General features: G+C 39.2%; 1 protein-coding gene across 1 annotated transcript; it reads left to right on the forward strand.

The window, feature by feature from the left end:
• The first annotated feature begins 18371 nt into the window (after positions 1-18371).
• rint1 (RAD50 interactor 1) lies at positions 18372-26929 on the forward strand. The gene is made up of 13 exons (XM_058417599.1): positions 18372-18630; positions 19605-19846; positions 20525-20698; positions 21877-22017; positions 22316-22472; positions 23020-23130; positions 23221-23446; positions 23535-23672; positions 24488-24687; positions 24780-24997; positions 25382-25562; positions 26151-26269; positions 26459-26929. The coding sequence occupies exons 1-13, from the start codon at positions 18421-18423 to the stop codon at positions 26676-26678; spliced, it is 2337 nt and encodes a 778-aa protein (XP_058273582.1). The 5' UTR covers positions 18372-18420; the 3' UTR covers positions 26679-26929.
• Positions 26930-27013: the final 84 nt, after the last annotated feature.

The following is a 27013-nucleotide window of genomic DNA, read 5'->3' on the forward strand; positions in this document are numbered from 1 at the left end:
TAGTGAAAAATTCTCTACGCCCACTCTTTCCTTTACAACTAACTGCAACCTCTTCTTGATCTGATGCAACTCTGCCAGATGTAAAACACTGCCTTTTTCAATCCTGGTGATTCATTTATCAAAGCAAGCAACCAGTAAATATTAAATATCCTTAATCATAAGTGTGTATGCATAGCTGTTCACAATGGGCCACACATTATAAATCACTTTGCTTGTGCATGCTCATACTCATTTACATAAAATAACACCTGCGAATTGCCATATGGTAGACTAAAGGGTGATTTTATGGCTACATGTTTACAATCTGTTGCCCCAATTACTTTTGCAAAAACTGCAATGGCATGAAAATCCCTCATTATTGTTGTCTTTTCTGCTGCCATAAATGGAAATATAACACTCTGTGGTTTGCGTAATAGGAATACATGTAAGACAATTCATTATTCAGCTCATAGTTGGTTGGAAAATGGCAGATCTCTCTCAATATCTGAGTTAAATGTGTAAAAAAAAAGAAAAACAAACACAAAGATGCTTAATATTTTGTGCTCTCCAAATTAGATAAACTAAAATGGCATGCAACAAACAACTGATGTGACTCAAAACTCTTAGCAAAGATTTTCTTGCCCAGAATTATGTGCACCAAATCTTCAAACAAAGCAGCAGCCCATTCAGTCTTTGCATGTGGTTTTTATATGGTTTACCTTCTATTTCATCTGTGTCAGCTGCCTGCACATTCCTTTGAGTGCGGTGATTACTGTCATGCTGGCATAATTGACAAGAAGTATAAAGTAAGATTCTCATAACCACTTTTCCACCACTATATAACTATAACTGTATAGTTCTAATAGTAACTATATATACACTGATCAGCCATAACATTATGACCACTGACAGGTGAAGTGAATAATACTGATTATCACCTCATCATAGCACCTGTTAGTGGGTGGGATATATTAGGCAGCAAGTGAACATTTTGTCCTCAAAGTTGATGTGTTAGAAGCAGGAAAAATGGACAAGCGTAAGGATTTGAGCGAGTTTGACGAAGGGCCAAATTGTTCTGGCTAGACGACTGGATCAGAACATCTCCAAAACTGCAGCTCTTGTGGGGTGTTCCCGGTCTGCAGTGATCAGTATCTATCAAAAGTGGTCCAAGGAAGAAACAGTGGTGAACCGGCGATAGGGTCATGGGTGGCCAAGGCTCATTGATGTACGTGGGGAGCAATGGCTGGCCTGTGTGATCCGATCCAACAGATGGGCTACTGTTGCTCAAATTGCTGAAGATGTTAATGCTGGTTCTGATAGAAAGGTGTCAGAATACACAGTGCATTGCAGTTTGTTGTGTATGGGGCTGCATAGCCACAGACCAGTCAGGGTGCTCATGCTGACCCCTGTGCACCGCTGAAAGTGCCAACAATGCGTACATGAGCATCAGAACTGGACCACAGAGCAATGGAAGAAGGTGGCCTGGCCTAATAAATCAGCATTTGTTTTACATCACATGGATGGCCGGCAAGCCAGCAGAGGCAGTGTCATGCTTAGGGCAATGCTCTGCTGGGAAACCTTGGGTCCTGCCATCCATGTGAATTTTACTTTGACACATACCATCTACCTAAGCATTGTTGCAGACCATGTACACCCTTTCATAAAAACGGTATTCCCTGATGCCTGTGGCCTCTTTCAGCAGGATAATGTGCCGTGCCACAAAGCAAAAATGGTTCAGTAATGGCTTTGTAAGCACAACAACGAGTTTCAGGTGTTGACTTGGCCTCCAAATTCACCAGATCTCAATCCAATCGGGCATCTGTGGGATGTGCTGGACAAACAAGACTTAAAGGATCTGCTGCTAACATCTTGGTGCCAGATACCACAGCACAGCTTCAGGGATCTAATGGAGTCCATGCCTCGATGGGTCAGGGCTGTTTTGGCAGCAAATGGGGGACTAACACCATATTAGGCAGGTGGTTATAATGTTATGGCTGATCGGTGTGCATTCTCATGCACAAGAATTATTCAGGATTTAAGTCACGATTTATGCACAAAACTATGTGGATGCATGGCTGATAAGAGAGAACCCAAGTCTGAACACCAAGAGTGTCATAACACAACTTTGATCTTGTCAAAATACCTCCTGAGCTTGCCTTAAATATTGATTGTTGTCTTGTTGAAGTACATTTGCATTTGTGGATAAATTTGAGTATAGAACAGCTGAAACCATGATTCTTGGACTATCTGAGTAGATGACTGCCAGGGTGGTTTAGTTAGGAACTAGGAGAGTATGCCCCTTTGCTAGTTTCTTTGCTGAGCGTGAAAAGCAAATTTGTTACCTACTGTTCATGACTGTGACTTCACATAGGGAGCCTACAAAAGGCCCCCACTATGTCACAGTTATCCTCTGGCCTTGTAGTCCTAACATCAGAAAAAAAAACCATGGTTACATATGTAACCTTCCATCCTACTTTCTTCCATCCTACTTTCTTTCATTCTAGACTGTTTGGGCAGTTTCCTTCAGAACTATTGGTGTATATATGAAAGTCATCATAAGGGTTGTAATGTCTTGATAGCACACTTTGACCAATAACAGTCACAGAAAGGGTTAATAATTTATTTAGAAGGAGAAACACATGAAGTGGTGATACAGCTCCTCATTGAGCATGTAAATCACTCATAATTTTGATATAGTTATCAACTGATCATAAAGTTGCTCAAAATTCTATTTGATAGTATCACCACCAGTATTCACCACTAATGATAAGAAACAACCAGCATTCTGATATTTATCTGTAATGAAGGTGAGAAACTCACTATAGAGCACATGGGCTGCATTGAAACTATATTTGGCATGTAAAATCTGGTGAAGGTAGTTGTTAAACTCCATGTTTCTGTGTTACAATTGCATGCAAATGACAGTCCTCTTCTTCAAGAGGTAGCCATAGTTAAATAGAAGCTAAGCCATCCTTAGACAGCAGATCCCCTTTACTGTGCTCCCCAAAGCACACAAACAACTGCTCAGTGACCCACCAGATGGCCAACATTTCGACATAGTACTTGAGATCCACCATTGGCCACAGGGTTGGCCTGGACTGATTTTACTCTTCAAGAACAGATAGGTTGATGGGTTTATTAACAGACCACAGTAGCAATATCTTTAGTAGGAATACTAGGTTTGGCCATTTGATCTCCAGTCTTCAGTACAAACACTGTGTAGTTGTTCTATAACACATGAATTTGTCATCTGGCTGTAGTCCTGGCCAGCTAAAAAGATAAGCAAAAGCTACATTATTAGGGTCCTTCCAATGGGTCACAATTGTTGACTGTGTGTACCATGTGTACGTCCTATGGTGGGAGCTCTGTCTTGAATAAAGTTCAGAGCGGTTCTGTGCCTTGCAATGACCCTCTAATCCATCTCCACTGCACAGATGATCCTGCTATCTACACTTATAGAGTAAACCAAGAACTGTGACCTGTTCATGTGGGACAACAGGTCTGGTGAGATTAGTAGCAGGCACTGAAGCTCCCATAAACAACATTATTAACAAGCAGAACCATGTTTTGTTCAGCCCAAATGGGATGAACAACATACTTGTCACACAGATTGTTAAACGCACTGTAGTGTCAGCCCTAGCAGAAGGAGCAGCAGAAAATCTGTAGATCTGTAGGACTTTACATTTGGATAATCGTGCACCCAAACATCCTGTCCTGAAGCATTTTCTCTACCGTGTGCAGTGAACCAAACAGGACACTGTTCACAAGCAGATCAACTTCCACTTTTCTGTAGGTTTCACATTAGCTGAACTACCTCCTTGTAAATTCACCAATCCCCATGGCACATGACTGCTGGAAGACCACTATCTAACTGCACCTGTCCAATGAAAAGGCAACTCTTTAAACATAGAGAGTTGCATAAATCCAGAGTTTACTGGCACAACAGCTTTTATTTCAAGGATGTCAATATGCTGATGTTAAGACATTCTTTTTCCACTTTTCTTTTCGTCTAAAACATTGACTTTTGCACTCAGGCAAAATGAAGAAAGCAGGTTCTGAGAAAAACCCCTGGTGGTCTGAAACAAGAAGATGTAAAAGAATGAATGCAAATTTCACTAACCATTACATTAAATATGTATTTTTTTATATGCCTTGTGTGATGGTCTGTGATGTTACACAATGTGTAAGCTTGTTGATTTCAGGACCCAGCCTTATATATATTTATTCTGGAGGTGTGGCCCAGCTCACCAACACATATCTCACCACCACACCAAGTATATTAGTAAAATTAATCCTTTTTTTTAAGTTCAAATTGTAATGTTATGTAGGCTGAATCTTCTTTTAGGCTAAAGATGTGTGTTTTATTCACAGTGCTTGAGAGAGTGAAAGAATAAAGCCCTGCTGTTTTACACCTGTGTGCTAAAGGCCTGTGTTTATTAGCTGACTTTAATGAGAGCTGACATGCTCTCTGTTGATGTGTCACAGATCATCTGCTATCTAACGAGGAATTAAACAGGCAGCAGAGAAACGGCTTCTGGAGGCTATCAAGTAACAAACATTCAAATAATTTGTATTTGGCAAAATTTCAGGGTATCACTTTTTCACTTTTTTAATGCCTTTATGAAAACACATTTTCAATGCCTGATACTGATGCTTGGTTGTAATTGTTCTTTAATCAATAGAGCCTTCTTTTTTATTTTGATCTGAGCTTAGTATATCTTTGTATTCTATGTTTTTTGTGTATGTTATTTTTTACAGTTTAACGTGTAACCTTTTAATGTTAATGAACATTATGTAAGTAAATACAGTGGATCTAATGGGTGCAGTAAAAGTGTAAAAGGGTGAGGAATGTAAGTCTGGATGCACTGGTTGTATTAAAAATTCACTGGGTGACAATAAAGTCAGCTTGGCTTTCGTGGGTCTAGAAACAAATGAGTTTCCAGTGGATTCATCAATTCAGCAAAGTTTTACTGAAATATTTTTAAAACCGAAGAGAGAACAGCCAGACAAAAAAAAAAAATTATAGCATGAGCCTTAAGCAAAATGGGATTCAAACGTTGGTGCTTGCCAAGGTTGTGTATTTTGACAGCAGCCTGCAGGTCACAGAGGTAGGATTTGGCAGAAGCAGAAGATGGGCTACTGCTCACAGATGTGTAGCAGGACGTCTCCTCATGCTGCTGATAGTTACAGTGCTCAGTGTGACCCAAATTCTGCAAAAAGCAAGGACTGGAGAAGCCTAAGCCTAGCAGGCCTTGAGCCGGAGAAAAAAAATAGCCAAAAAAAAATCCTTGAACAACAACAACAACAATAGTGCACACACACACACACACACACACACACACATATACAGACACACACATCTGCATATGAATGCTTTTACATTTTAATTTATAATAATCTAAATGTAATGCATTATGGTATACTTCTTCACATTTCAAAAGAAATTATGCATGAATATGTGATATTAAATATCCTTATTGGAGTCACTTCTTTGTGTGTGTGTGTGTGTCAAGAAATACAAATACAAAACATAATTGAGCATCAATAAAACAATAAATTAATAATATTAATATAATATTAATATATAATATTAACATTAAAACAGAAACTGTCAAGTGTATTACAATTAAATTGCTTTAAAAGTAATGATTTACCTTTTCAGTGTTTTATGTGACATAACTACATCTTTACTATTTAAAGTGATTAAATGTAAAATAATTTCATATTTAATCATTTAATGTCAGCTGCATTTAAATATGAACTAATACATTTTTATTTATTTAAAATGTTAAAAGGTTGGAAACACACACACACACACACACCTTGTTAAACAAATTTATTTAAACCCATTTTTAATTTCTTGTGTTATGTTTTTTAGGGTCATGTACAAATCCACATTCTGTAAACAAACAACATTCAGTACAGTCAAATACAAACAATTACATACATTTACATTTCGCTAAAGTCTCCAAAATATATCACAAAATTCACCGTACAAAATCCCTTTATAACATGCTGTCAAACAGGAAACAGATTTCACTAATCACGAAAAAAAAAATAAGGATATGTAATTAGAGAATGGTTCTTTATTATATTAGGGCAAATCAGGAATTATAACAAATATTATTGATATGCCAACATGCATGCAACAAAAGCGCACCCTTGTGGCATCTAATAAAAAAGGAAACGTGTTGGTGGGTCCTTTTAAGCCAAACAAGAGCGTTTGCAAAGCACTTTTTTTAAAGCAGTCAGGATGGATATATACTTTCTTTTGTTATCTTTTATTTTAGGCAATTTAAATGTTGGCAAGTTTAAACATAAATAATATTTAATTATATTATAAGTCTGTTTCCGGATGCTGTTGTGTACTGAGTTTAAGTGAAGGCATATAAATAATGTACCTGTTAGTCCCAATTAGACGCTGAACTCACAGCTGGATGTAATGGTAATAAAACCTGCTGAGGCATGTTCTGCCCCCACGCACCCTTACACTTATGTTTTAAACACAGTTCAATCTGTAGCTCATGCTGAAAGTCACAAACACATACATCTTCTAGTATTTTTCAGCTTAGTTACATCAGGAACACAGTTGCTGTAGATAGGTGATCACACCACCCTGTTTAAATCAGTTTCTTCAGACTGTAGACTAAACAAGCAGACAACTCATCCCACACAGATAAATAATGCTGAGGAAAAAAAATCTCCTGAGATGAATCTGCACCCAGTACAGTTGCATGAAAGTTGTTCTAACTGTATACATGTGTTTGTACAAGTGGCCTGAGTTGGACGTTTTTCTCAATGAAAGCAGGGACTTTTAAAAAAAAATGCATGGCCAGCCCCTCAGTTCACTGATTCTGACCCAGCTTCCCAGAACCACAAAATGTTCCAATAGTCCACTGCCTCACCCGGCAGGAATGCTCCTAAAAAACACATGGCACAGGTGCATCTACTCTCAACACTGTGGATAGCTGCACTTTATCACTTTGTGCTCGAGACACTGCTGACGAATTAGATGAACTCTTATATCATGGAATTTTTTTTTTATCTTTTCATACTCACATGAAAAATAAATACTGCAAAATTTTGATGTACAATTATGGAAATTCACCAAGGAAAAGATATTCTCTATTTGTGAACCACCCATATACAACTATACTTCAATCTATTTTCATTGTGTTCTAATTCGAGTTTCCAGTAGCCAGATGTTATTGTGGAACTCCGGTACTCTTACGGAAATTTTGCTCTGTGGAACTTTTCCAGCCGAGGAAACTGGAGTAAATGATATGGCACAAACAAGTTCCCTATTTTTCTTTTCCAGAACTATTAATGACTACTACTAAACACTATCAACCAAAGACAATGCAAGCTGATGCCATCTAGTTAGTCATTATTCAGTAACCTTTAGAATAGTGGAGGGAACCTGACGCTCTGGCTCTTGTCAGAAACACTCTGCACCTGCTGGAGCTGGAGAGAGGGTCTGCCTCAGCCTTGGCGCAAATCAGTCAGCCGGAGAGGTTCAGCTGAGGACACTGGCAGCCTCTCCCCCATGAGCTCGCGTGCTGAAAAGCCTGAGTTCAGCTCAGGAGCCTAAGCCCTCTGCCAGCTCTTCCACAACTAAATCAGACTCAGGCACCCAGGGTTCAGAGAATGATTAGGTTTCACTCACTGCCGTGTGTGTTCAGTGTGATGTTTTCAGGCCTGTGGCTCTTTTTGAATTAGCTGCATAGATCTGGACTCGTACTACACATCTGCACTTTGTCTTCTCCTGAACAGCACACAATATAAAGCTCTAGAGCAAAAATAGTTCATTTTAAAAATTTGCTAAACACATGCACCCTTTTTTCATTTTTATGTGGGTCATTTTTTTTCAAGGCACTTGCAGAAAGGGGTAATAAAGATTTGCATTGGTAGAAATAACAGAGGAATGTTATTACACTAAAAAAATGATTTATAACTGGAATAAATGTGTACTGGAAGTAGGAACTGCAGTCCTGATTAGCCTTTTAAAATTGCATAGTAATAATAATAATAATAATAATAATAATAATAATAATAATAATAATAATAATTCACTCTGCATACACTCTCTGAGAACTTCCATAAAAATCTTTTTCTGTATAGTTTCATCTGAAAAATTATGGTATGTCCTCTCCATGCACTTACACAAGGGGAGTTATAAATCTTTCAGCAGATCTTTCAAATTACATAGCTTTAGCTTTAATGCTCGAGTTCATTAGGTGAACCAAAGACTCCTGCATAATACATCATATGGAATGACTACAGCAATTAATGCTGACTGTAAAGGAATTTTTAATATTTGAATAAATAGCCACAAAATAATGTTCCCTAATCCTAGGCCGGTTCTGTAAGCCTAGCTTGTTTTTAACTGGGAACATTTGACTTTATGTGATAAGCCCAGAGAACATTTTATAGGGTACTTTTGGATAATCCCATTTTATGGTGTTAAAAACTAGAAAGTAAATGGATTTCATTGGGGTTACATGTTAAAAATCAGAATGAAAATAGCCCCAAATATAGCGATAATTCTACTTTTATATTCAACTTATTTATGCAACTGAGCATTTCAGGGTTAAGGGCCTAGCAGTGCAGCTTGGTGGTTCTGCCATCTGTGGACTAACATCATAACCACTGAGCTACAACTTCAAATATAGAAAACATTGAATTGGGGGGAAATCAGTATATTTTGAATACTTTCAATATTTTTTAATAGTTGTAAATCCATAATTTTTCAACCTTGAGGCAAACCTGAGAATAGTTAAAAGGGGTGAATACTTAACCAAGTTATTGTAGAATATCAGCTTTCCTAAGAAGGGTCCATTGTCTAATCAAACTTAGTAAGTTAGTAAATGTAACAGACATATTTGTTCACACATGGTTCTTTCTTCTTAAGGAAATTAAACGGGGAGACAGGCTTACATTTGTTAATCACTTTCAGTTCAACTCCTGTCACTCTCAACCTGACCACTCTCATTGCCATGTAACAGACGACTACACTGCTCCAAGAAAAACATTCAGTAGATACAAGTCTTGTTATCTACAAGTTTCATTTTACTCTCAACCTCCACTCTGCCCATACATGCCTAACACCCCAGGCTGAGACATTGCTAGGAGACAATGACTGACAAATACTGACAAATCCAAGATCATTAGACACTTCAACAGTGACACAAGAAAAGTAATATCACTAAGATCCTGGAGCAGCCCAAAATAGGACAGATACAAACATAGACTGTACAAATGTATACTCAGAGAGAATTAAATCTGACACTAATAAAGCACAGAAATGTTTCAAGATGATACAGAGGTATTGCATGCTGGATGAAACATGTCAGTGTCTTTTGCTTGTTTGGAATGGCACATTATTAAGCAGCAGAAGGAAATCAATACAGACACAGACATCAATAATGTCTTCTTTCTTTGAAGAGTTTGCACAAAACAGTGCATGATTGTAAAGCACCATGGCCTTTGAATCAGTTACCTAATGTCTCATCTTAGAAAATAAAGAAAATGGCCTTGGACCGGACAAACCTTTTACACAGTTTGCGGCTCAAATTTCCCGATATGTGCCAGAGTTTGTTTTGTATTATATTAAATCCCGCAATCCAGCAACACAGTGAGGTAACATTGAAATTATTTTGTCAAATTAAAACCACACAGTCTAAAATAATTCTGAGGAAAATATCTACAAGTGAATATAACTAACAGTTATCACATAACTGTGTCACGAGTTCCCTTTCTCAAAGCACGGTGCAGCTTCCAATGCAACGGCTACTGCTCTCAGGTCATGTTGATTTTGTTTACCTTCCCAGGTGTCCTGGTTTCTGTTTTGGCCCTGGTTGCACCCATGTCTTGTCAATGGCTTGTCTTATTGTGCCTTATCTGCCTTATTGTGTTCACCTGTCCTGTGTTTTGTCCTTAATTATTATTTGTATTTATACCCTTCTTAATCTTTGTATAATTGCGGTCTTGTTGAATGCTTCATATGTTACCAAGCCATAGTGTCTCGTGTTGAACATTTTTCATTCTTTAGACCTGCACCTGTCTATTTTAACTAATGGATATGGATAAACCTGTCTACATATACCTTGACCCCTGGTATGTTTCATGACCATGACCAAATTCCTTACTCCATATAAAAAGCGCATAATGATTTTACATCTCCTCATACCATGTATCCCAGATATGCACATACTGCCTACTACAATGCATACTGGACTGGTACTACTAAGAATATTGCTGTACTTGTGTTGCAATTAGTGGAACAATTTATAAACAAATGAAATAAGTCTAATGTTTTGTGACATGCTCCCTGTCTTCTGGAGTGAATACCTGAGGATAGTTAGATTTTCCGTACACCCTAAGGGGTTAATTTGAGCAGTGGCTGGGGTTCAAACCCTACTATCCTTCCTAACCTGCACTTGAAAGTTTTTGCCACGCGCCTGCGGTTTGATCTGCCCACATTTTATCCCATTCCCCCTCTCCTTTCCTCAAACCTGTCAGTGCTCATAAGGAAAAACATATTGAACACATGCTATTTTCTTTCACCCCATCTTTTCTATATAGGGGTTGATGGATTTTTAATCTAGAGGGAATTTTGTGCATGACATCACCCAAGGTACTTTAAACATAATATTTCACCAGATGCAGCACTGTGGAGAATCATTGTTTCATTACCATCGTAATTCATGCTTTACAACAATCTCTTCTCTACAGAATGGAGCTGGTTAAATCTATGGGAGCATGACCCTGTCATCTATTCCACCAGAGAAGATCATGCTTTTTGGTTTTTAACTCTGTGTTGCTTTAAATGGAGCAGAACTAGCAGTGGTTGCAGCATAGGAGGGACTTGTGTGTAAACCTCTTGAAACCATTGACCTTGCCTGATGACTGACTGACAAAACAAGGGATTTCACACAAATCAAGAAAAGTTGTTTTCAATCAAGCAAATCGGTTGGGTATTGTGATTTAAATGGATTTGACAGAGATCTTTCAGCATTGCTGTTGTATTTTTATTATCCACAAATTATTTCCAGGTATCTGTAATGTTCAGTATTTAGTAAACACATGACCTCATCATTAAATTGCATAACTTGTTTTTCTATAACAAACCCAGTGTGTGACTGTGGGCAGTCAGAGGGAACACTTTAATGACAAAAGGAAGAAGAGTTTCATGAGGCTAACACATGCTGAATTAGCCATTAGGCATAAATTAGTGTCCACTGAGATGGAGCTGATAACTGTTCTCTACAAAATTCTCCTTTTGGCTCATGTCCATTTCTCTGCTCAGTCCAAGTTTTCTCCAAGCTAGTCAAAGTATTATGTTAATTACAAGAAAAGGAGCAACTTGCCATTCATTTTTAGACTTACCAGAAATAACATTACTTACAAGGAACATTCACTCAGTAGGCATGCTCTATTTACCTTTAGAGGAAGTGAGCAATGTTTGGAGGAATGAGAGGTATTAGGTCTTGCTACCAGAGTTATCTCAGCTACAGCCGTCTCAGTAAACACTTGTATTTGAGTAATTGCGGTGTTATCACATGCCGGACTATGAATGGGTGAAAAGCAGACACAACAGCTCACTCAAAATAAACAGATCTACTTTGGTATGTGCTGTTGGCTATTAGCAGCAGGACTAACAGTGAGAGATGAAGCTAACACTTATGTCTGGAGACAGAAACCGTTCACAGTTAAATTAGCCATCCTTCCCAATGGATGTCGTCAACATTATTAGGGATGTACTTTTTTTCAGGCCAATAATGACTACTTTTAGTGATACTGAATGAACTTCTTAGCATTAATTCATCCCATAGGGTGTGATGGAATGATTAAAATCTGTTTGCGTAGGTCGCTGCTACGTGCTGCTAGCAATGAACTCCTTGCGCCAACTTTTATTTTTAGGATGATATGCTGTTTCAACAGTATCTTTTATAGACAGCACAAAGGCAACCGACCTGAATGAGATAGTGATATGAATTGCATTTTGATATGCAAAATGTAGCTCCTGGAAAGCAAGGGGAAAGGAAGTGCTCTGTGTTCTCAGAACTGACGTTCTGACTATCACATTAGACAGTTTCTCTGCACACTCACTTCAGTACTCCACGCTTGTGATTATCTTTGTTTGCACACAAATCACAGCATACTGCACCCATTCCTCATAACCACACTTGCTGATTCTGCTCTGCACGCTCAGTTTGGCAACACTCATGCTCTCTATTAAAGCTACTTTTCGCTGTACCTCCTCCTCATATATTCTCAGACCACAGTTTGCTTTAATTGCCATAATTAATCGTGAAATACATCTAGTTCGCTGTTATTTCATGCCATCTTTTTTTTTAGTGCATATCATGTCATATCACATGTTGGTATTGGAGCATTTTGTGTAAATACAAGTATAAGTAAATGAGCATGGTATTGGACCAATCCCAGTATAAATACTGATCCATTTGCTTTAGTTTTATTTTACTGAATAGAAAATAGAAAAGCAAGGTGCTAGTAGTCATGTGGTAAATGGCTTATTCTGTTTGAGGTATAAACTTTGCAGGCAGTCATAAACATTTTTCAAGAATTTCTGTCACAAAGAACCAACAGGGGCCCTAGCAATCACGTATATACCAATATATTTAATTCAGATGTTCACCAGACGTCATTGTTACTGGTACCAAGGTCTGGTGCTGAAATGAAAATGAGGCTAATTCTAACGAAAATTAGTGCTAGCAATCATTGTAAGCTTTAGACATTGTGGAAAACCAATCTCTCCTCACTCCTACAGCAACACAGATGGATGAAGCACATGTGGAACTTGTAACAAGAGAAAGCAAACATGGCCGCTAAGGGATATGGCCTGCACCCTGACAGAGAAATAGGAGTAATGAGTGACTGATATCCCTGATAAAGCCTAATGTTTTCTTAAGCATAATGCCCACAAGTCGTCAGCGTCTGTTTCCAGTTAGCCAGATTATATATACCTCAATATAATACCTACAGGTTACACACTTGAAAATGCTTCATAGTCAGGCAATTCCCTAGCATTGCATAATTTCATCATTCCATGCCCTAATTAGTATTCACACGTACTAATCTTCATTTTCAATTTAAGATTTCTTGCCACTAATTATCAAAAAAAAACAGATGCTATTTTCTTTACTGCTCATGCTGTATGCAGCAATGCTGATTTGCTGACACATCACTTGCTGAACTCAGGGTTAAGGAGACCATGACAAATTCCAGAGTAGGAATTCTGACTTGAATGTGCAAATTAATTAAAAGTTAATTAGTCGAATGTTGCATTGATCCTAGTCGGTGCTAATGACCCATAATGTGAATACCAACATAAATGTTAATCTGGATAGTCTTTCTCAGTTGCTAGTCTCTGTAGTACTTTAAAGTTAATTCATTCCAAGTTTGAAGATAATAACTTATTTTTTATTCTTAATCACGGTTTGTTTGTGTTGATATTCCTGTACAGTCTTTCTGTAGTTTTGTGTTTAAGTCTTTTGATGAAACTGCTGTATTGTTTCCCTGTATATCTATGCTGATTGAGTGCATGGTTATTGGCATTATATAACCATACATATTGGCATCTAGACCCATAACTGGATATTAAGCTCTGAGTATTGGTTACCTGGTATAGATTTTAAATATCTAGTATAGCAGAACATCACACTATTTCCTTATTGCTCAACATGCTGTGAACTGTAGCTCGGTTGGGCAAGCTTGGGTAACTGAGCACAGAAGCACCACCTCAGTAGGTGAAACCACAGGTTTCTCTTTATATTTCTCTTTATGTCTAAGTGTAAGTATGTTGTGTGACTTGGTGCACACTCATGATATGGATCAGTCAGACAGGCAAAAAGTGCTTTCACAGGCTTATCTTCTTGAAATGTCTTTGAGTGATACAGGATATCCTTTTACACATAAATAGTCCGTTTTTCAGGTGTGTGGGTGTATGTGTGTGTGAAAATGGAAATATGCGGTTGGAAATGCAGTGCACTGGTCTCACTGGTCTCACATTTGGATTATGTTTTTTGCAGCACCAGTCAACATTTGCTTTGCGAACAGTAAGCCAGGAGACAAACATCACTTCTAGCTTTTCAAGCATAGCCACATCTATGCAAAAGCACTGACTCATTCTTTTGCTCTACTTGTGTGGCCTGTGTCTAGGTGTCTATTTTTGCTTGCTTTTTATATTTTCTTTTATTACTTGTGTGGCCTATGAGCCTCAGTGAGCTTCAGTGCACATGGACAGTATGACAGCAATGACGGCCAGAGATGAGTCAGGACTAGAAAAACATTTACCTAAGTGTTGTGAACTCAGCAGTAAGAGTATGATTTTAGCTGCCCTCTCCTCCCGGACAGCACATCACATACCGTTGCTTTTTTTCCTAAGGACCCAGCTTATAAGGGCCATGGTAAATATCCAGATAAAACATGGCCCCCACCCTTTGCTTTCATGTGATCCATATGCTTTTATTATGCTGCCTTGAAAGGGGGGGAAATGATTCATGCTGCTGGCGTATGTGGCAGTGCTGCAGCTGCAGGCTGCACCTGCAGCAGAGGCAGAGTGGGAAAAACAAGCTGCCAGGCACATGCAAGGACAGACCCACCCTCTCTCTCTGTCTTTCTGTCTCTCTGTCTCTCTCTCTCAAACGCAAACACACGCACACACACACACACACAGACACAAGCTTCCCCACCCACTATTTCAGGCTCAACTGAGTTTCGTAAACACAAGAGTAGCTCAAACTTTCTGTGCTTTACAAATCTCAGGTTCAAAAATTCTACAAAGAAGGAACAAAGACGGCCAACAGGACAAGGACCCTCACTTGTTTTATATTAGCTGGAATGGCTCAGTGTCATGCTGGGATGGGCATCAGAGCCTCCTCAACCTTTATGACCCACCACAATAAAAACGTTGTCATCCAGCTGCTAAAAGCTTTAATTAAAGTGACACTTTACTGCAGAAAGGTCCGACAAGCACCTTTCAGCTAAAGATCAGAGGGAGCAGGGTTTATTGTTGGTTTTAGTGACGGTGGCTGTGGGTGAATGTGTCTGCTTTTCATTATGAGAGGGCTTGTTGGACTAGGCTGTTTAATTAACTGAACTGGAAACTCAAAACAGCATTGGATCAAAAGGCCACGCTACAAGAGGTCTGTACTGTGTGCCTAAGCACTGGCATTTGCTCACAGGCTTTAATGCTTTCACTGGCATTTAGAGACACTCCAGACACAGAAGCCCATAGAGGAGCTCATACTCACAACCTGTTACCTTCCATGATGCAATACGCACACTGTCTATATATAACAAAATAAAAACATACCTCACTAATAGGGCTATGTTTGTGCATGCCAAGTTAACACGCTGTGAAAAAAAACCTCACACACGCACACAAATTAATGCTTATTCTCAATCACATGCAAACAGCTGGGTAAAGAATGTGGGGGAAATACATTCCCAGTGTTTGGAACAGTGCTGCCAAGCACGCCACGGTACTAAGAGCTACTTTCCTTACACTGCGGCTTGACTGTAACGTGCCACTTTGGGGGAAAGGCGTGCTTTCCCTTATGTAGCCGAATTAAATTGCAATATTCAGCAAAATAAGTTTATGGTGTGTCTTTAAAGTTGATTTCATTAAGAGTTTGATTTTAAAATGCTGTGAACTGTCGACCTCCAAGACTCTTAACTAAATTTGAATGTATATAATAATGCATATTTTTAGTGCTCCAGTTGAGAAGAAGAGGAATCTGAGGCTAGAGTGAGCTTCATTCCCCAAACTCGACAGCTGAAGACTGATATATCACCTGGTCTAGATTAGATTAGATCATCAGTATACATTGTATGTTAACATAAAATATTAAATTAAAAATAATAGTGTTTCTCTAAGTGTGTTCAATGGTTAATATATTAGATAATAATATACTGTCATATTTACGTTTCCGTGAGCCTGATGATGCTAATCACAAAAAAACTATATATCATTTAAATGAATTATATAATAATAATTTCAAGAAGGTCAACTTATATAAACCCATTGATAGATTCAATAAACCGTTATTTATTTTGTTTTTAGAGCTTGACAGACCTTTTAGCCAGTTTTCAAAAGCTTTATCAAATGGAAAGATCTTCTGAGAAGCTGGTAGTTATTTACAAAAAGAAATTGCACAGTGTTGACAAGCAGTATTGCTGCAAGGTCTTGTGCACATTTTTTTGTGCCACTTCAATGCAGAAATTTATCTGATGATGGGGAAATTTCTGTTAATGTGGTTTTCACAAGCACTCGTCTTGAGGACCAGCTGTACGCCCACATACTGACTGCTGCTGCTCTAAATACACAGCGCAATGCCAATAGTTCTTCTTTATCATTGGTCAGGAACTCATATTGGTAGAGGAAAACAGTGTAAGATCAAGGCCATCATCATTCAGTGGCTGTTGTGTAACAGACTCATAATCAATTGATCTGACACTTTTCTAGTGCAAACAGGTGAAAGACACCGAGAAGCTGATGTTATATTATGCAGCCCAAACAGCAGCCTGGTTGTAAAAAAAAAAGCCATCAATAGGTACTGCTAAAGCAGCAGGAAAAAAACCCTCCCTAAATCTGTGTGCAAGACAAGAGAGCCTGTAATATACCATTTTGGTTTTGCTCTGGACCAAAGAGTGGGAGTATCATGGTGTGACAGCTTATGGATGTCTCTACAGCTGTTGCTGCAGGCTAGGTTTACTTTGGCAAGAACACTCTAAGCCAAACATCCTCCAGGACTTACGTTCTTCTGCATGCCATCCAAAGCAAGCAGAGCCCTGTAATATGCACATCAGCCAACCCGAAACCTGTTAGGATGTCTACAAAACAGGTAGGTAGGAAAGGAAGAAAACAAAGTCAGTAATGAATCTAAAATAAAACCTGATTGAATGATTAGATTATTTCTACCCTGCATATTTTTTTTTCAGAAGATAGAAGGCACAGAGCTGTCAACACTGGAGATTCAGGGACAATTTCTACCCCTAAGCTATCAAGTGTCTCAGTAACCTCATTAGGAACATTTTAAACACTATTACTGTGCTGCATGATTAGATACAATTTTTACCTTGCACAATGCACATATTATGTGTATATAACAAATTTATCTATCTATCTATCTATCTATCTATCTATCTATCTATCTATCTATCTATCTATCTATCTATAATCAAGCCTTATTTACTTCCGAGTTCAAGTCTATGACCAAAATGCAATTATTCTTAAAAAGCAGAATGGGCATCTTGATTATACAGGATACTGTATATTACATACAATATGGGGGAAAATACAAAAAAACAAACAAACTAAAAAAAAAAAAAAAGTTTAAATTGTAAGAGAAAAGCGAACTTGATCATTTCCACCTCTTCTGTGTGGTTATTATTTTATATGCAGGAGTGAATGTAGGAGGAAAGTGACTCACTGAAAATCAATGTGTAATGAGCATTTGGAGAGTGAAATGCAAATGTTGTCCCATTCATATGTATGTTTTCTTACCTGTTTTCTTACAGGCTCAAGCCTTCCATACAGATCATCCAAAAAATGAAATTAGGCACTCTGTACTGTACAGACATTACTGTAGGATATTATTCCTACACACACTGTGCTTTTCGGGGAAGGAAATCCACTGTGGTTCTTTTCATAGTTTTAATTTATTTCAGCATCCCTGATGAAAATACCAGCAGATTTTTGTCTAGCCAGTTGCCAAAACAGAGGAGGAGAGCTGGTCAAGCTGGTAGACCACCTCTGGCTGCTGGTAAGTACTGGCAAATGGAAACAATTTCTGAATTCATTTATTCATCTTCAGTATTTGCTTTGCAGTGAAATTAGAGAACCAACAATGGGTCTGAGGTGAGAATACAACAGGAATTGAACTCTAGTCAATCACAGAGCATCACACTCAAACACATTCACACTTAGGGGCAATTTACATTAGCTAATCCGCCTACCAGCATGGTATTGGGAGAGAACAGAACCCAGCAGAAACCCGCCAGGCTGTGAGGCTACAACATTACTACCTCCCCATAAAAAATTGTTTTATTATTTTATTGTTTAAATTAATCAAGTCACAGGAAGCCTGATAATAATGTAGTAGCTGCCAAAAACTGTCTACCAGATTGACCAACTCGACCTGTGTTGGATTTTTCCAGCAGGGATATTATTATTATTATTATTATTATTATTATTATTATTACTTATGAAACTGCTATCAATTTGACATCCAACTTAAATGTAATCAGTTATTTGTAAATGTTTAAGGCTACATAAATAGGGTTTTTTTTTGCTGTAATGCAAATGGCGCTGAATTCGAGCAGCAGTACACTACACTACAGCCTCGTGACCAGCAGGGGGTGCGCGTGGACATCCGTGTCAGCTGATGACGTGGAGAGTTAAGCGGGGGAAACATGGCGGCGCCCGCAAAAGATAGTAATAACACTGATGTTCGTATGCCCGGGTTAATAAAAGATAATAATTCCGATTCATATGATGGAAACTGTACGGAGTATGTGGGTGAAGTGGTGGAGAGAGAAATTGGTGGAGATCTGAAATCACTGAGAAAAGTCAAGGGGCTTCTTGAGAAACTGACAGCAGAGAACAAAGTGTTAGAGGAGCAGGTAAGGTTCTAACACACTTATAATCAAACGGGTGTGTGTGTTTGTGTTTGAAATGTTAATTTCCAAAAAAATAAATAAATAAAAAAGCCAGAAGAGCGTCTTTTATTCAAACTTTATTACCCTGTATTCCATTATACAGTGCACTAAGCAGTTCATAAAAAGCAGCATTATATGTAAATAATGTACTCGGGTACTATGGCTGGGATGCCAATCCATTGCAGCACACCATGCACACCCAGGGCCATGTAGACATGCAAACCGATGACCAAACCCTGTCAGCATTATCCTATACTTTTCTGCAGCAAACGAGGCTTTAGACTGGTTAATACTGTAATGTGGTGTCACTGTCAGGTGTCCCTCTATTTCTTTAGCCTGTAGGATACAGAAAAGATGAGTTACACTAATCAAAAATAAGATTCAATTTAGTTTAAAGGGTAAATTTAAGATACGAGAATTAATTGCAGTTCACAGAAGCACTGTGTGATATGTAATGTTAATAATTATACCATCATGTAGGGTGTTAGGATAGTGGTCTGAAATGACAGATCAGATCAGACTTGACGCATGGCATGAATGTGTGTTATGAGAGGTGATGCCATACTGTCATTCTTCAAACGGCGGATCAAGACCTACCTCTTTCTAAAGCACTTAAACTAGCTTTTATTTTTCTCCGCTTGTTGCATGTATTGTTGTATGTTGTATGTACATAAAAAAAACTAATGGTATCTTAAGTCTGTGACGTAATGAACCAGTGTTAATATATTCACTGACAATGACTTCAAAGCACTTTTGTATGCTGCTCTGGATAAAAGCGTCTGCCTAATGCCAGAAATGTAAATGTAGATCAGTCATTAAAAGGATGGAGTAGAATCTCATGATGACAGACTCTCAACACTGATTTGTTTATTAAAAATCTGAAAAAAAAAAGAAAAGAAATAATGCATGGTAAATATTGTTGGTGCTCATCTGTACAGGTGGAGACTGTGTCAAGCTCAGTACCTTTGCGTGTATCAGCTGCACTCGCCACTGCAGAGGAGTCCCGTTCCACACTGGAGACTTTACTTCAGAGAGAGAGAGTCCTGTCCAACATGCTGCAGCAGCATCTCCAGGGAGCACAGAGCTGGGCTGACGGCCTCGGACAATCTCTGGGCGAGCTAGACACACTGGAGAGACACATGAAGTACCTCCAGTGTTTGTCCCGGATTGAAGAGCTCAGGTAAAAAATTAATTAGCTGTAAGTCTACACATGCAGTGCTGTTCCTATGTACAGGCATAACATTATGACCACCTGCCTAATATTGTCTTGGTCCCCCTTTTGCTGCCAAAACCGCCCTGACCCATTATGCACTGTGAATTCTGACACCTTTCTATCAGAACCAGCATTAACTTCTTCAGCAATATGAGCAACAGTAGCTCGTCTGTTGGATCAGACCACAAGGGCCAGCCTTCACTCCCCACGTGCATTAATGAGCCTTGGCCGCCCATGACCCTGTCACTGGTTCACCACTGTTTATTCCTTTTTACTGACCACTGCAGACCGGGAACACCCCACAAGAGCTGCAGTTTTGGAGATGCTCTGATCCAGTCACCTAGCCATCACAATTAGGCCCTTGTCAAACTCACTCAAATCCTTACGCTTGCCCATTTTTCCTGCTTCTAACACATCAACTTTGAGGACAAAATGTTCACTCGGTGCCTAATATATCCCACCCACTAACAGGTGCCATGATGAGGAGATAATCAGTGTTATTCACTTCACCTGTAGTGTTCATAATGTTTTGCCTGATCATTGTATACATGCACTCAAACTTACTTTTCTGCTGCATCACAAACCTAGCTGGTTACATTGCACAGTTATGTGATCTTTGGTGATTTTTATTTGTGTGTAAAACAGTGACAGCATTCAGCAGTTCCTGATGACTAACAGTGTCTGGGAGGCAATTGGTGCAGTAAGCAACATGGCAACTCTGGACATGGGTCTTAAAGAGTCAGGCTGCACCCACCTCCAAGCATTCCTAAGAGAAACATTGCACTTCTGGCATAAGATCCTGAAAGACAAGCTCTCAAGGTATTAATCATTTTTGAAATATCATCATAAACATTTAACTTGTTTTTGAAGCAGCACTGATATGATATTGCTGCTGATAAGCCGCACAATATATTCATATAAAAAAGGCAAGTCTAAAACTTGCTGACTTTTTCTTAAGGGCACAAGCATGATGTGCTGTTAGACAAGGATCATTTTCCTAGCCTATTTAATGCACTTTACTAGCAAAGTGAATGCCGTATATAATTATATTACTTTGACTATAACACAAATGTTGAGATTTACTTGATTATTTTATATACAATATTTTGCCAAAAGCTTTGGGACATCCCTCCAAATCATTGAATTCAGATGTCGTTTTTCAGGGGTTGGGCTTGGCCCCTTAGTTCCAGTGAAAGGAACTCTTAATGCTTCAGCATACCAAGACATTATGGACATTTTCATGCTTCGAACTTTGTGGGAACAGTTTGGGGATGACCCCTTCCTGTTCCTTGGACGAGAAAGCCTGGCTCGCAGTCTCTGCTCTAATTCAATCCAAAGATGTTCTATCAGGTTGAGGTCAGGACTCTGCGAAGTTCCTCCACATCAAACTCGCTAGTCCATATCTTTATGGACCTTGCTTTGTGCACTGGTGTGCAGTCATGTTGGAACAGGAAGGGGTCATCCCCAAACTGTTCCCACAAAGTTGGGAGAATGAAATTGTCCATAATGTCTTGGTATGCTGAAGCATTAAGAGTTCCTTTCACTGGAACTGAGGGGCCGAGCCCAACCCCTGAAAATCAACACCTGAATTCAATGATTCGGAGGGGTGTCCCAAAACTTTTGGCAATATAAGTATATGTACCAGGTCAAACAATGATCTTTTCCAGTTCATTTATGTTTTTTAGTAAGTTGATGACAAAACAGGAATCATTTTAATTTCATCACAGTGTGGTTTTGTCTGGTTGTTACTGTTAATATAATTTTAAAACTCTGTGAATGGACCTTTTTTTGTTGTAGCCAACATGAACCAGTCAAACAAAGAGCATAACTGTTGACTCTAACAGTGTTGTTGTTTTCCAGGAGGGTGCAGACATTTTTACTTGAGTCACTGTGACTATTTAGTAGAACCATAACTTGAACACTAAGATCTGTTGTGTGGGTCAGTTGTTTTTGTTATTGCACTGGATGTCCTAGCTCTCTGTTTCCCTTAATTTCAGTGATTTTGAGGAGGTGCTGACGCAGTTGCACTGGCCAATAGTGTCTCCTCCGACACAGTCTCTCACTCCGCTGGCCAATGCTCAGGAGCTCAACAGCCAATTGGAGCTTCTTGTTTCTCAGCTCATCTCTCTGCAAACATCGTATCCTCTCAATCACACACTCAACACACCTACACCATATTTTTTTTATTTATCAGCTGTAGGTATATATATATTTACCACTGTAACAAAATATAAAATAGCCACTTTGTGAACCACTGACATAGGCAATTTGACACACAATTATTTACTTGTCGTTCTTTAATGATGCATAGATTCAGTTTGTCTCGTGGAAATCAAAAGATTTATACGTAATTGTGAAGTTACCATCAAACCAGAACTGAAATGTTACAGTTGATTGGAAAGTGGTGTCAGCATTACTACCTTTAACCCATCACAGCGATGACCTAATATCAGAGAAGAAGGAGGTGCCCACCTGCCCCGGCTTGCCTCAGACCCCTCCACTCTCACTTCCTGTTCAGATCATGCTGCAGCCTCTCAGTAAGAGGTTTAGGTATCACTTCACTGGGAACCGGCAGACCAACTCACTAAGCAAGGTGAGTGACATGTAATCCTTTAAAAACATATAAAGTGTTATCATGTTAAACTATAAAAAATATATGGAGACGTTCAAATGACCACAGTTTGCTATGTCATGAGAGAGAGTTTTTGGGCTTTGAATAGATATATGAATATGAAATATGATATATGAATGGATTATGTGACTGCAGAATCTGTGTACTAAGCTAACTAGTCAGTCTGACATGAAATTCTAGAAAAGTAAATCATAATTTTGGTTATTTTAAAGAATGCTGAAGCAAAAAAGGAACAAAGAGCTAATTCATGGTTGTAACAGCACATATATTTTTACATAGTTTGCCTACTGTATATTTGTATGTCAGGGATTTGATTAAAGATATAGCCATTTAAAAGCTTAAAAACATGTATTTATTTATTTAAAAGCTTAAAATATATATTTTTTAGCAATCACCATATGTCACTTGCTATTAGCCACATGACCTGGATAGAAAATCTTATACTATAGCTCTGATAAAGAAGAGGAATGTGATAAAATGCTAATTGTAGCCATCTATCCACATCCAGCCAGAGTGGTATCTGACTCAGGTCCTCATGTGGATGGGCCATAATTCCAGCTTCATGGAGGAAAAGATTCAGCCCATTTTTGACCGAGCTGCTGCCAAAGTCAATGCAAAGGTAAGACAAGTCGAATACATTATGTTTCACCCACCAGCCTGGTACTCTGTGAGGGTCAGATACATGTTTAGTCCTTCCTGTGTTCATTAGGTAGAGCTGTGCAGAGGGCTTCTTACCCTGGCGCTTGAGAAACTGGCTCACGATGCCCCACGGTTACTCTATGACGATGCTCTCTTCTGCCACCTGGTGGATGAGGTGCTGCAGTTTGAGAAGGAGCTGCGCTCCACACACGCCTACCCCAGCAAGTACCCTGGAGCCCTGCACATATTGCTGGAGGAGAACGTCTTTCAGAAGTGGCTCAGTGTGGAGAGAAAGAGTGAGTCCTCTGAAAGCCAGCCGTAATTAAAATATGTACTGGAGTAATTGTAGTTAAAAATAATAAACCTGTGTGTGTTGATATTTAGTGGCACTGGAGAAGGTGGATGCCATGTTGTCTGCAGAGGGGGCCTGGAGCTCTCAGTACAAAGACATCTCTGATATGGATGAGCTGAAAGCACCAGACTGTGCAGAGACCTTTATGACTTTACTGTTAGTCATCACAGGTACAAGACTTTTTTTTATTATCATTATTGTGTTCAACATATTATTTATTCTGGTCTTCTGATGTTTTATCAATGTAGAGTACATCAAAATACCTGTTACAGTTTTATTCTGAGAAAAGCTCCCCATCCTAAAACGATTCTGCTTAGAACCTTTCTAAAGGCATGGCCCTATAGGAAGCAAACTAAAGAATGCTTTGAGCTAGTTAGAGCCATTTTCTAAGAGTATATGCTGTTTTCCTCATGCTGCATATTGACTGTTTTTTGTGCCACCTGAGCAGAAAAAATTAAACCCGCATTCATTCGTTCATTTGTTCTTCAGTAACTAAGGTCAGGATCCAAAGTCTCTTCCAGGAGCACTTGAAGTGTGAATTCACTCTGGATGTGATGCTAGTCCATCACAGGGCAACATATAGCTCATATAGTCAGCCACTCATGTACCCCTAGGGGTATATAGTTTTAGATTGTTTTTGGGGGGAGAGATCAGAGAAAGCCCGAGCAGACACAGGAAAAACGTGCAAAACTGCACACAGCGTAGCCAGAGCTCTGGGGACCCTGGGCTTGTGAGGCAGCAACAATATCAGCGCTGCCACTATGACACGCTAGAACAAGCAAAAATAAAAGACATCTTTAAACATAAAATGCTTTGAGGTTATTAATCAGTTAGTACAGGTGTCTCTGTGCCATTATTTTTATCATAAAGTTTTGATGTGATAGTTTAGTGGATTGTTTTAGGAGATACATTCAGTCCAAATCAGCTTGCCATATCATAATCAGTATATCAATATCTCTAACTCCTACACATCTGTCCATTTCAGATCGATATCGGTCCCTGCCATGCCCTCGAGCTCAGCTCAGCTTCCTGGCACTACAAAGAGAGCTGGTGGATGATTTCCGCATCCGTCTCACCCAGGTGATGAAAGAAGAGTCCCGACAGCCACTGGGTGGCCGTTATTGTGCCATCCTGAATGCTGCCAACTACATATCTACGGTCCTCAGTGACTGGGGAGACAATGTGGTTAGTGTTCTTCATACTCAATGGGAATGAAATCTCTAATGGAATAGGAAATAGGAAAGGAACATATCTCTCAATTGCTATTGTTTTTTCAGTTCTTCCTGCAGTTGCAGCAGGTAGCCGTGTCGGTCGGAGATGAAGTGTTGGGGCCTCTCGGAGCCACAGAGAGTGGACGGTTGGCCTCACTGGAGGGCTCCCTGTTTGAAGAACTGCTTGCACTACTTGAGAGACTAAGAGGAGACATGTTGGGCCGTCTGCTGGATGCAGTTATGAGGGACGTGAAGGGGAAAGCTCAGCCTTATTGCAGGGACAGGTACTGAACATACAGCTGTATGCATGTATGAGCATGGGGGATTTTGCAGAATATGAATAATTGTAATGATGTAATACCATGTCATATGTAGTGACCATTAAAACAATGTTTGCATTGTGTAATTCCCTCATTTCCTCCAAAAAGGTGTACTAATTATTATGGGCTATAAATATATATGGATGTATTAATTCTGAATGTATACATTAGCACTGATTCAGTTTTGTTGTTGTCTGTGTGAATGTTACTGACTTTTGTTTGTAATACTATCGGGAGAGGAAAGCTATATCTATCTGTGGAGGCCAGAAAACACCCAAAACAATAACTGCCAAGTCTCTGTATAAATGCCTAGTTGATGTCCCAGAATGTAACGTGTGTGTATTGCAGGTGGATCTCTTTGCCGTCGCTGTGTGACCAGACTATCATGTCACTGTCCAGCTCTGCGTGTCCCATGCTGCTGTGCTTGAGGGATCACCTGCTCCAGCTGCAGCAGCTGCTGTGCTTGCCTCTGTTCCAGATGTTCTGGCAGGGCCTGGCCGAGAGGCTCGACCTCTTCCTCTATCAGGATGTCAGTCCTGCTCAGCATCTAAATCAGCATGTTTTTTTTAAATAATAGATTAATAACAGACCTGATTATCTCAAATGTAAAAATAGTAAATTAAAACTTGATTTTGTTCAGGGAATATATCTGTGTGGTATAGACATGCAGTTTGTTGAAGTCACAGCAATAAGCTTCCCTTATTTCCCAGCAACATCAGAGGTGTTAACATCTACTGTATTTGTTATTTGACAGGTTAATACATAAGAAAATACCAGCTTTCTGCTTATCACAGTTTTCTGATAGAGTTTACTCTGGCTTTGAACTCAGGAGTACATAGACAGAGGCTTTGAGCTCTGTACTTTCTTTCCCGGTAAAAATAGATGAGGTGCCTATTGTTAAGTAGAGAAAGCAATGAAAATACTATTCTGTTTTTAATCTCTGCCTGCTAGGTTTATCTTGTTAGCAATACTGACACCTCTGCTAGATCAATCTTATAGCTTAACTAAAGTGGAAAACAGGGGAATTGTGTATGTTTCATGTTTGGCCAACACATTATTCACCAAATTTACCAGTTAAGTAGCCAAAGTACTTAATGATGTACTTCTGTGTTCACAGGTGATCCTGTACAACCACTTCAATGAAGGTGGTGCTGCACAGCTCCAGTTTGACATGACCAGAAATTTGTTTCCATTGTTTGGACACTACTGCAAGAGACCCGAGAATTTCTTTAAACAGTGAGTGTGGTAGAAAAAAAATACAGCCAGATTCACATTCTCTTCAATGGAAAGGAATTAGCCCAGTGCCTTAATAATTTATTAAATCATGTTTAATATATAAGTAATCAATGACCCATTTGAGTTTGTATTCAAACCCAGTGAAGGCTCCTTAAATAACAAATCCCTTGCTGTCTGTCTATGTGCCAGTGTGAAAGAGGCCTGCATCATCCTGAATCTGAAGGTCGGACCGGCTCTGTTGCTGTGTGATGTGCTGAAGCAAGAGGAAGAACCAGGAGATGGAGAGGCCTCTCTGAGACCCCAACAGCCCACGCCTGAGTCAGCTCTGAATGAGCTGGGGGTGTATAAACTGGCCCCAAGTGATGCACAGATCCTTCTGAATCTGCGCTCTGCCTGGCTCAACCACTGAAGGATGAATTCTGACTAAATCAGCATCACTGACCCTTCAACACATAGACACACAGCTGAGCAAACAGCAGTCTTACATGCTTTCTAAATCTGATGGAGCGAAGTTTACATAAACTACAGTATGAAATGAAGCGCTTCTAAAATGAATGGGGTGGCAAAATTCTCCACCCTGATGCATCTTTCAACTAAATCTAAACATTAAAAGGTCTGAATATGTTGGGATGGCTGTTTTAAGCGATCCTATTAACCTGTAATCTGTATAGCTATGTAATGTGTGTCTTTTGATTGTCTAATAAATTCACAGTGGTTGTGAATAATTTTCTGTTTATTTGTCAT

This window comes from Hemibagrus wyckioides, linkage group LG19 (assembly GCF_019097595.1).
Source record: "Hemibagrus wyckioides isolate EC202008001 linkage group LG19, SWU_Hwy_1.0, whole genome shotgun sequence".
Lineage (NCBI taxonomy): Eukaryota > Metazoa > Chordata > Actinopteri > Siluriformes > Bagridae > Hemibagrus > Hemibagrus wyckioides.